The sequence below is a fragment of the Arachis ipaensis genome, chromosome B06 (genome assembly GCF_000816755.2).
Source record: "Arachis ipaensis cultivar K30076 chromosome B06, Araip1.1, whole genome shotgun sequence".
Classification (NCBI taxonomy): Eukaryota; Viridiplantae; Streptophyta; class Magnoliopsida; order Fabales; family Fabaceae; genus Arachis; species Arachis ipaensis.
This window is the reverse complement of record NC_029790.2, coordinates 18,575,854-18,588,118: the sequence shown is the minus strand read 5'-3', so window position 1 is coordinate 18,588,118 and position 12,265 is coordinate 18,575,854. Positions and strand designations below refer to the sequence as shown.

Here is a 12,265-nt window from a genome sequence, read left to right as displayed (position 1 = left end):
AAAAAAGACATTCCAATATTCAAAAGTCAATAAGTGTATATTTTAGGTTGTATATTCCATTCAATGAAAAATACCTTCCTTCGAAATTCTAAAGTCTTTTATAGGTAAATTGATAAATGGATTATCATTGTTGTAAATAGTGGGTTACGAAATCACATTTTATAGGTAAATTGATAAATGGATTATCATTGTTGTAAAAAGTGGGTTACGAAATCGAAAGTAATAAAGATAAATAGTCACATTCATCTTTAAAAAGATTATTTATCTTTTAAATTAGTTTTTAAATTTTTTTTTAATCAAATTCGTTTTTTAAATATTTTAAATTAATTGCGTTTGTTTTTTTGTCATTTTTGGTTGATGGTATCAAAATTTGTTAATGTGATATGCTAAGTGATATTACAACACACATATTAGTATTAATTGACTATTAGCACGATAAGTTTATAAAATTAAATCAAATCAAAATCTAATTGAGAAGAGAATTTGAGGCATTGGAATCTCTCAATATGGGATTGATTTGATCTAACTTCGTAAACTTATCATGTTAGCCTCTAATTAGGATTACTAAATGTGTGTTGTGGTGTCACTTAATGTGTCACATCAACAAATTTTGACACCTTTAGCAATGGAAGTGACGAAAGAACTAAAATGACTAACTTAAAATCTTTTAAGGACGAATTTAGTTGAAAACTTTCAAAAACTAATTTAAAAATTGTGTCTTTTTTTGAGACTAATTTGACAATTTACTCAAAATAATAACCAAAATGAGAATGATGATTTTATCAATAATCGAGTTTTAACATAAAATATTCATTTATATTCGAATTGTTAATATCCGAAATTGTATTAAAATCTAAGCAAGATCAAATTGACTATCTAGAGATAATACTCAATTCGGTCACTCAACTTGCACGCGAGTTTCAATTTAGTTCCTGGGATTTTAATTGCTTCTATTTAGTCCTCACACTTTGCGAATGTGACTCATGTTAGTCTTTCAAATAATTTTCGACGCACAAATATTAACAGAACGCTGACGTAGATAGCCGACACTACAAGAAATACGCCAATTACCATCGGATTTACCATCAAATTTAGCATCACGAGTTACCGGCGGCTTTACCGACGGATTTATGGAGGATTTGTGATAGAATTTGTTATGTCAAATAGTTACCAGCGGATTAACTTTTTCGATGGTAAATTCGTGGGTAATACTTGGCGGAAAATGGGAGGAAATATGGGCGAACTTTAGCATCGGATTTACCGTTGGTAAAATCCGATGATAAGCCATTTTAGTTAAATATTACGTTTTAGTAACACACAAGGAGTTCCCGTCGAATTTACGGTAAATTCAACGGTAATCAATCCTAAAATTGAGAGCACTCTCCCCCTTTATTTTGAAAAGCCTCTCTCTCTCTCTCTAAACCCCTCTTCTCCATTTCTCTCTCTACCCATTCCCGCCGCTGCCACTCCAGCCTCGGTCTCTCACTGTAGCTCTGACGAAAACCAGCCAATTCTCCGTCGCTGCACCACATTGCACTGTCCAGCACTGCCGCCGTTGCATCTCCCTCCATCGCTATCAGGTTCTATGCATCTCCCTCTTATATAAATTATAATTTAAAATTTATTTACATGTTAATTTAGGGATTACTAATATGTTAATTTAGGAATTTAGGATTTGATTATTATATGCTAATATAGGGTTTAGGATTAACTTAATGTAGAGGATTTGCATTTTGGTTAGCATATGGTAATTTAGGTTTTATTCATATTTGTTATTAGTTATTATAAAATAGGATTTGATTTGATGATGAAGAAATTAAAATAAATTATATGATTTAGTGTTTGTTTATTTTACAAAGTTAGATTGCTTTGAATATCTATTAAATATTCTTTGCATTTGAGTTCATTAGTAAAAATGATTAAAGTCTCTTAGTGGATGGATTAGGATTTCAACCCTTTTATATTGGTTTGGATGGAATCCTTGAGGGGTGAAGAAATCCGAATTTTAGAGGAGATTCTGTCGAAATTTTTATAAGATTTCGAGTGAAATTGAAAAATTAAAATTATGTTTTCAAAAGTCTTATAATTATGTTTAGGGTTGATAAATATTTGTATTAATTGTGACATGAATTAGTTCCTCCTTAAAATTCTTATTTTAAGTGTTTTGGGTTATTTGTTATAATTATTTGTTATTCAAACATTTCTCATATTTGTTATAGTTATTTGTTATTTCTTGAGTTTCTTCTTATACTATTATTTATGAGTGTTTGTTATGTGATTAATATGTTTACTATATTAAGTGTATTAATATGTTTAGAGTTGGTGAATTTAATTGTGTTTTGATTAGTGTTAGTAATATATTCGAGTGGGTTACGTGGTCGTGGTAGAGGGCGGACTTCCAACGAATCCCCATAGACTATCCAGTCATCACCCGCTACCCTGACTATCCCGTTGACCCCTGTGACGTCACAGGTGGGTCCAGCAGACCAGCAATTCATCATGGTCTCAACCCTGAACTACGTGCCTCATTCTGCTACACCCCCGCAGATCCAGCGACGACAGAACCCGCAATGGGTGATTCCTTCAGTGCCCCCCAGCAAGATGCCCCTCCTCCACCGCCTGTCATCTGGCTAAGAATTTGGCCTGATGGCATGCAGTCGTGAGTACATACAATTTTTTAATCTTACGTTTGTTAATCTTAAGTTTATGTGTTTCTATGTATTTGTTAATGTTATGTTTTTTCTCTTCTAGATTTGCACCAAATCCAATGCTTGTACACAGGAGATCTCTGACGTCATTAAGTCGATGTACGAACACCCGCGTCCAACCTACACAGAGATCCCGAATGAGACCAAAGATCGATGGTTTCAGAAGTAGGCGGTAAGAACCCAATAATGTTGAATTAATTAACTATATTTGAACTGTATTTTATTTCAAATAACTACTGTTGGTGAATCACTTTGTGAAGTTAAAATTCATATGGGATGTGGAGTATAATCTCATGATCAGGAAAGTCTACAATCACCAGGCAGCTAAACGTTTTCAGCAGATGATAAGCAACATTCGTAAGAGGCGCGACTACCTCACGTCGTTGATCTGTCTAGCCATCAAGAAGGATCTGGAGGTCTATTTTAATCATGATGAGGGGTTCAAGCGTCGACTTCTGACAAACGTTGGTAACAGGGCTTCGCTTGGGTCGTCAAAATATACGGGTGGTCGGCAACTTTCATAAAGATAAAGAGCAGGCTAGTAAGAATTTTGTCATTGTTTACTGTTTTAGTAGTTACTTGAATTAGTTGTTTAATTTTTTCATTTATTTTATTGGTTGATATATTAATTTGTAGTCTAAGTCATTGGATCATAAGGTGACACTAGCGAAGACCTTCAAGTATACCTATACTTTGAAGGCTAACAAGGAGAGATTTGCTGACGAGCGGTCAATGGCCCATCATGTGAGTTTAAATTAATCCTAAATTTCAAATTTATTTGGTTTAAAGGCAATTATTTAATTGTTATCCTAATCATGACATGTTTGACACAAGAGGATTACATGCAGAGGTTGGAGGCTGCGATCCAGCAATCTCATCCGCCTAGTGAGAACGATGAAGCCGGCTCCGAGACCTCAGTGGTAGATCCTGACAGAATTTGGTGCAAGATCGCCTTTGAGCCCCACAATAATCGCCGCTTTGGGTTGGGTCGTTCTTCACCAGTGGCCTCCGCTCCTCCACGTTGGCAGCTTCCTCTGCCTCTGTCACCACTCCTGCCGATATCCAGGAAGTTGTCGACTTGAGGGAGGAGGTGCATAAGTTGACATAGGAGATTTACCAGCAAGCGGAGCAGTCTGAGCAGAGGTACAACGACCTTCTTACACGCGTGGGAGGAGCTGTTGCCATCAGCTCAGACCTGACAGAGAAGCTGGAACAACTTGATTGGTTGTGAGAGCAGATTGAGGAGTACAAGCAGCATATGCGCGTTGGAACCAGCGGCGCTGGAGGCAGCGGCACTGCTGGTTCCAGCAACAATACTGCTGGTGGGGCACCAACGTCAGCACCTACTCCGCCGCCTCAGCATGGGTACCACAATGACGACGATTACCGGGATCTTTAGGGGTTTCATTTTTTTGTTTGCCTATTTCATTGTATTCTACTTTTGTGATATTTTATTGTATTCAAACCATTTATTTTTAATAAAATAATTTGTTAATTTCTGCTAATTTTAGATTTTTGCTAACAATTTTGTTAATAAGAGTTTTAATTTGACTACTAATTGTGGCTTAACTATACCAAAATAAAAAATAAAAAATATTATCGTAAGATTTACCGTCGAATAAATCTGACAATAACTTGGCGCCTAAACACGTGAAATGGCAGCAAAGTTATCGTTGGATTAATTCGATGGTAATCATCAAATCAATCTCAACATATCCATTGAAAATACCGATGAAAAATCCGCCGGTAATTAGCATCGGACGAAAAAAATTCGTTGGTAAGTGGTTTCCAGCGATGTTTATACCGTCAACTGCAAAAGGATGGTAAATCCGACGGTACTCAGCGTTTTTCTTGTAGTGCGACATCGTTTTTGTTTTGACACTCAAATAGTCCAAAAAAATATCATAGGTGATATTTATTAGAACTTTTCATCCCAAAGCAAGTAATCCAGCATCGTTTTTGAGCTATTTGAGCACCAAAACCAAAACGACATCATTTTACAAGTTTTAGGGTGGGATTTGGTTGTCTGTGCTTCATTAATATTTCTATACCGGAAATTATTCTATGGACTAATGTGAGTCACATTTATAAAGTTTGGAGACTAAAGAGAGACAATTGAAACTTTAGAGACTAAATTGAGACTCACGTACCAGTTCAAAATCAAATTGAGTATTAACTCATATATATTATCATACTTGAAAAAAGAAGGATGAAGTATTTATAGCCCATGTAAAAGTGGAAACATATGTCAATAATAATGGTAATATTAGAAACCAATTTAGGATATTCTAGTAGTTAAATTACTAATTTGCTTAAATGTTGGAGATTTAAATTCTGTCTTATGTATAGAGTAATTTATTGGCCAATGATAAACTCTTAAATAGAATTTCGATCTACCACAAATTACTCATTGACCTGTGAAACTGAGGGATACCGAAAAAAAAAAAAAAATAGTGATAATAACATATGGATTGCATTTAAGTCTCAATATAATCTCTTGACTTGCACAGCTTAGCGACAATAACTATTTTTTTAGCTGACGACGAACAACCCACTATGCTCAGCATTATTGTTCCTTTTAGTACGCTAGTTGATTAATTCTCCTTAAAAAAACAATTTTCTAGTTTAGACTTTAGAAATTTACGACGAGGATGTAAAAAATCAATCAAGTTAAAGGGCAAATAACGTAAGAACATAATGACAATTGAATTCAACATATTGCCGTTAGTATGAGATTTGTTTCCATTATTGAATGGTGATTATGGGTTTTATTAGAATATTGGGAACCACTTTATTTTTGAGAAAGGGGAGGAAGATATGCATCTATGATCTATTCACTAACACACGCTTATATTTATTGGCTTTCACATCAAATGTGAAGCCCGACAGAATAGAATTTCTATTTTGTTTCTTTCTTGTGTTCTTTCCCATTCCCCTCCTTAATTAAAAGAAAAAAAATTGGTAGGGCGATCCTAGCAAGTTGTTTTTCTTTTGTGTACGGACATTGGTCAAATTGACGTACCTAATTATGAAATTCATAACATAAGGTGCATGTTCATCAAAGTGCGCCAGCATCAATCAATAATCCTCAGATTGGTTCTTCCACTCTTTTAAGTGTTCTTTCTCATTGGAGAAACTTGAATATATGTAGGGGGACCAGAGCAGAATATTAAAAAGGTGTGTAGCCCAAAGGCGTGTGGTGTAGGGGGGTCCTATAAGACAATGAAAACATGATTGTCATCTCAGCTCAGCAACAATAAGATGATGTGGAATGTGGAGTGGGAGAAGGTATTCACATACAACAACCATGATTCACCGCAACAATTATTGTTGTGTCTACTTGTATAATCAAATTATTAAGCTAAAGAATGCTTTAGTGGAAGCCGTTTAGGTTGTCAAGAGAGTTTTGTGGATGTACTTTAATATTAAATATTAATTAATTAATGCTAGCATTATAGCTTAGCTTAGCCCGCAGGCCAGTGGCCTTCTCTCACATAACTTTTTTTTTTTTTAAGTTCCCATCCGTCGCGGATCGGAGCTCCATTTAAGGATTTGTCGTTGGCCAATAGGTTGCTGCATGCATAAGGCGGGATTCGAACCCCGACACTTGCTTTATTACTTAAATGGACTAATGAGTTAACCACTATACCAATCCAACTTGATTTCTCTCACATAACTTCATCTCTGTTTGTTGCCATTTTCTCTCCACTTTTTCTTCTCATATGATGCTAGATAGTAGGTACAAAATTTAAAATATTTTCATTGGTACGATGATATATAATATGATAGTTTGACCATATAAATAACATTTAATTTGTTTGTAAAACATACTAATATCATTCACTTATTATGGTTAGAATAGCATTATAAGTATTTTTGAATAAAGAATCGGGATGATTCGTTTTATAAGAGTAAAAGTATATATATATATATATATAGAGAGAGAGAGAGAGAGATGTTACACATATCCTTTATAAATATAGTGAGACTTCGTTCACTAAAGAAATTCCCTAGTTATAATAGTGAAAAAAGTTAGAAATAAATAAAAAGAAACGTATCGCAGAATTCGACCTTCAACAACCTTTTTTCGAGAGGTTGGGGAGCTAGGATGGATTGAGGGGTGGGTGAAGGGTTCACAAACTCCAATTCGAAATTCAAACCATGAAGATGTGGTCCAATCATTCTTACATTTACCGACTTATTACAATCAATACACTGGGAAAGGCAGAAGAGGTGGAAAAAAGAAGTCTTTTTTTTTTTTGGTCAGGAGAAGAACAGGTTTATTAGTCTAATGGGTGGAATAAGTTCTATGATTCTCAACAGACCACAATACCCAAAATAGATGGAACTTATAAAGTTTTAATATTGTCTATTCCACTCGATTCATTTTTAACCAACTACGTAATGCAAACTTTAATGAACCCAGGCCAGTTCACAATTCGGGAAGTGTTGTCGTTGGAACCCCGGAAACGATTGTTGATTCAACAGAAATCGCATTTCACAAATGAGTAAGAGATATCAAAGATGCGTAACGAATTGAAGAATAATTATAAAAATACCTACACAAAATTTGCTTTAACATTAAGGTTTACACAAAAATGACCGCAATAATTTGTCCCAATTTGCTCACATGCAGCAGAACAATATAACTGCAAGAAAAAAAAAAGGGAGCATTCATTGTTGTACACCACAAACCCAAAACACCGATACAGCACATGTTACTACAAGGACATTCTTAATGCTCATGAATTCACCCTAGGACTGTATTAGAAAAAGCCTGGTAGACTACCGCATATGATCATTGGTGCGGCAAAAACGGATGCTGATAAATTCATCAAAACCTATGTAGCAATTTCCCCTAGCTACTCCACAAATATAGCAGTAGACTCTCGGTAACCAGATAGTACTTGCGCACATCATTCCGGCATAGAATAAGATCCTGAGTAGTAGAAGGAATGCATTGTTAGTTAGACCTAGTACTTGTAGAGTTTGTAGTTATTACGACTACTTATCAACCAAATTGGAAACTGAAGAACAAAAAGTACAATAAAGTTGAGGAAAATGATGCGTCACTAGTTGTTACATACAGATTATGACATGTTTTAGTTTATAGCAACAGAAAATGAAGAATGAAAATTATTTACTTATTTTGCAAATTGATACTCACTTAGCCATTACACGGCAACCTGGACTCAACCCCATAGCATAAATGTCAGTTCAAAAATGGTTTTCCACCTTCCATAAAACAAGTGAACAAATAAAAAGCTCCATCCATCCAACACCATTTTGACTTCTATCCATGCGTTCACTTTCAATTAAGAGGGTATAAGACCATCCTGTTTTTATTATTTTGCTTTAGAAATAAATTCTCTACTGCTAGTACAAGAGGTCATGAGAGTTTCCAAGTCATTTGTTTGATCTTTGACCTAACTTTAACTTATGAAAATGAGTTATGTTTTTAACTTTTAAATAAACATCTCCTATTCTCCTATACACCAACCTGGACTCAATCCTGTGTCACACTTATACTGTGTCACACTCATTCAAGTAGACTTCAAGATACTACGTTAGAATAACATGTAAATGAGAGTAAATTTTGTCTGAATACCCATCATTCTTACCAACAAAAATTCATGTTATTATGACACAAGTGAACTACCAATATCCACCAAACCAAAGGACAAAGATATCTACTGTAATACACAGACAAAATGAATCAAGAAGAATAACAAATATAACAAGTATCACAAGCATTTCTTTAAACTAAACAATATTAGTCATCAGGGATATTTTTTTTTTAATTCTATTTGCAGAAAATTCACCAAAAGCAAACACCGCATATCATAATAAAGGGAAGGTAACTCAAGTACATACTCAAACTATTGTGAGATTGTAGCTGTTGCAAAGCTGAAGTAGAGCTGCTTGATTTGTTGGATCAACAGTTTCATTTATGACCTTGGGGTACCTCCCAGGAGAAAGTGCAGAAAGTCGAGATATTGAAGCAACAAAAAATTCTCTAGGATCTCTTATATCTTTTAGTGGATCCTCTTCCTTCTTCCCAGCATTGTAAAGACGAACAAATGTGGCAGTATAACCCACATTTTCTGTAATATCTGGCATATCAGGTTCCTCCTCAGCCCTATCTTGTTCTGGTCGTGAGAGAAGAGTGACAATGCTGTCCACCATTTTACCCCATGATTCAGCAGCAGCAGGATCCAACAGGACTGGAGACTCACAAATGAGCCTTGTTGAAGCAACAGCAGTCAACTTGAGCTCAATAGAACCAGTGATTAACTTGAGATTAGGTATCCAGAACTGGCTCAAAATCACATTAAATATATTAGGCTGGACAAGATTCATGGTTTCAACAAGATTTGAGGGCCCGTGTTTTATCAGGAAAAGTGACATGAATATTAAAAGGGACTTGATAAGTTTTACTGTCCGCCTTCGTTGGAGCTCTCTGAAAAGAGCAGCCCAAACATGGGAAATATAAGGCTGTATAACATTATACTCAAGACTCTCAATGACAGTATTGAGCACATAAAATCCTTGCTCAGATGTGCTAGAAGATTGTATAAGTGTATCAAATATGCCAAGAACTTTAGTCAGTCTATCACCTTGATTGATTTCATTTGGTGCCTTTTGAAGGAAGGCCTGGAGTAGACGCACAAGGGCAGGAACATTCGGAGCTCTCTTCCAAGAATCAGGTGACAAAAGGATCTCAAATATCTGCATGTAGATTGGTGGAATTGGAGGCCTGTTTAACTCAACAAGCTGAGCAAGCAATTGGAATGTGTATGGGAAAAACTCAGTTACATCATTGGATAAAATTATTTCAAGCCTAGGGAAAAGGCTCGCCTCAAAGACAGATACAAGAGATGGGTCTCTCTCGCTAGCCCGCTTCACAAGAATAGCAACTGATTCAAAGAGATAATGGTTAAAGATGGGGTTTTTAGGATTTTTGCAAACTTCACCAAGAATAAAAGCTAACCCCTCAATGCAAACTCGAGCAACCTCAGCAGATATATCTGCAACCCCAAGAACCCGCATAATGCATTTCATTACATATTGATTCTCCTCAGACTCTGGTAGCTTCAATGCACTGAAAAGATTGTTCATCAGCATTGGGAAAATCGGATTGATATCTCCGGCTGTATAGCGTGGTCTACTCACCTCATCCTTTACCAACAAGAGTTTTTCAATACAACTTGCAGCATAAGAATGAACAACATTTGACTCTGAAGCAAGAAAACGAACCAAATCTGGGAAAAACTTCAATGCTACTTGCTTTGATATTTGACTGCGGAACATAGTAAAAAATTTGAGTGCACCTGCCTTAAGCATAGGAAACCCATTCACGTCTGGACTCTGCAGCTCAGGGACAATAACGGATTCAAAAAAGCTCTGAACATCAACAAGGTCAGTGGACACATAACTAGTTCCAGCCTTCTTGGTTGCAAGAGAAACTACCAAGTATATAGCACAATCCTTATCCTTCCAATTTTCTGTGGGGTTAGCAGCAAAGGAACTTAATAAATTTTGTATTTGCGCAGAGACAATGCTTCTGACAACATCCCCATAATGTGTGGCAATCCCCTTAAGTAGCTCACAAGCAATCCTCCTCCTGGTATCAAGATCACTACCTTCCATATCTCTCCTAATAAACTCAATGTAATTCATCTCAAACAGTTCCTCGTCATCATCCCTCAATCTTACATTCGGGATCACAATACACTGGCAAATCTGCGGCACAACTCCTTCACTGGCAAACAAGGTGTGATGAACACTGGTGCTAACAGTGGTCAAAAACTTGATTGCAGTGATGGCAAGCTGATCGCGGCTAGACGACTGGGACACATTTCCCAGCAAAGTCCACACAGCAAGAGCAAACTCATTCAAGTATCCTTGGAACTCCTCCTCATTCTTCTCCATATAAAGATTAATGTTCTCACAAACAGCAGCCCTAAGTTCATCAACAACCGCAACACCATCATTGCCACTACCCTCAAGAGCAGGATAACTAGTGGTAAGATATTTCCTAAACTCAGTCATCCACTCCTTCATATGATCCTCGAAAAATTCAGGGAGCTCCTGGAAATTTAAAGAAAAAAATATCCTACAACACAACCTCTGCGACTCAAAGAGGGGTCGCAGGGTCGCAGCATTTCCTCCAGAACTCGCAGCAGCATCAATCAGAGAAGCAGTTTTGAGGAAAATCTCAAGTAAAGGGGCAGCAAAATTATCGAGACAATACTTCAAATCAAGCAAGAGATCATTGGTCTTATACTGAAAACGAAACTTCTTGAAAATAGAATTGGCAGTGCCGAGAATACCGTTAATGGAGGTGTAATCAGAAGCCTGCGAAGCTTTCTGAAGATTGGACACGAGCTCAGGTAGCAGCGCGGGCCACGATTTGGGAAAATCATGCTTCCCGATTACAGCGAGGGCTTCGCTGAGCTGGCTCTGAATCTTCGGTGTGGCGGAGAGCATCAGCGGGACGATTAGGGATTTGATCTGCTCCTTCTCGGGGTCGAGTATTGGGGTGACAGCGGGGGCCCCTCCGTCGTCGGAAGGGGAGGGGGACCACCGACCGCGGAGGTGGTTCTTGAAGTTGACGGCGGCAGCTTGGCGGATCTGTTCATCGATGGAGGACTCAGCAACGAGGCGGAGGACAGCGAGTCCGTAGTTAGGGCGGTTAGAAGCCTCATCAAGTGAGGATTCTGCGTGGCGGCGAGGCTCGGGCGCCGGAGATAGAGTGTGGAGGAAGCACTCCGATAGGAACTGGAGAGTTTGAGGGTTCCACTCCATTAGGGTTTTTGAGCTGGATGAAGAGTGAGGAGTGAATTTGAAGGTGAAAATCAAAAGTGAGAGAGGGAAACCGAGAAAAGAGAGGGACTTTTGAAGACAATCAATAATCTGCTCTCGCTCTCGCTCTCGCTCGCGCTCTCCCTCCCCCACTCACTCGCATCATAACCTAAGTGCCTCTAACTTCCAAAAACAAGAGCAAAAGCGAGACAGAGTGCGCATGCTTTCTTCCATGGTAATGGGTTTTAGGAGGCCCAAATAGTTATTCTTAAATTGCCAGTGTCCGATAGCTGATTGCAGGCCCATTGGGCCCAGTATTCTTTCCTTTATTAGTTGGGATCGTCCTATAGTTACAGCTTCAAATGGATCCATTGCCACTTCCGAAAAGAAAAAGAAAATGGATCCACTGCCCATTGGGTGAATTTAGCGCTTCTCACTTGTCAGTCAGCATATGGAGATTTCATGGAATCATGGGTTAATATATGTGGAGAGTGGAGACTTCACGGATTTCATAAAAAAAAATTGGTTTTTGCAGGCTAAAATATATCTTATTATATAAAAATTCGGTTTTTTAGATAGAATTGACATAGCATATCAAAATATTTTTTAATTTATTTTTTTAATTCATTAAATATAATTTATTACGATAAATTAATTATATTAATTAATTAATTTAATTAAATATTTAAGTATTATATAATTTAAAATTATATAAATTAATTAATTGATTTAATTTTTATGATATGTAAATT

General features: G+C 36.9%; 1 protein-coding gene across 2 annotated transcripts; it reads right to left on the bottom strand.

Moving 5' to 3' along the window:
• On the bottom strand, positions 7,234-11,710 carry LOC107645687 (exportin-2). Of its 2 annotated transcripts, XR_001621558.2 has the most exons (3): positions 8,583-11,710; positions 7,481-7,647; positions 7,234-7,435 (listed from the first exon to the last, which is right to left on the bottom strand). XR_001621558.2 is itself a non-coding variant. In XM_016349761.2 (2 exons), the coding sequence occupies exon 1, from the start codon at positions 11,514-11,516 to the stop codon at positions 8,583-8,585; it is 2,934 nt and encodes a 977-aa protein (XP_016205247.1). In that variant the 5' UTR covers positions 11,517-11,710; the 3' UTR covers positions 7,235-7,647. The 2 variants fall into 2 exon arrangements, 1 of the variants encoding a protein (XP_016205247.1); XM_016349761.2 differs by having other exon boundaries at positions 7,235-7,647.

Excerpts from the sequence above, each read along its gene's own strand:
- LOC107645687 (XM_016349761.2), bottom strand. The coding sequence starts at position 11,516 with ATGGAGTGGAACCCTCAAACTCTCCAGTTCCTATCGGAGTGCTTCCTC.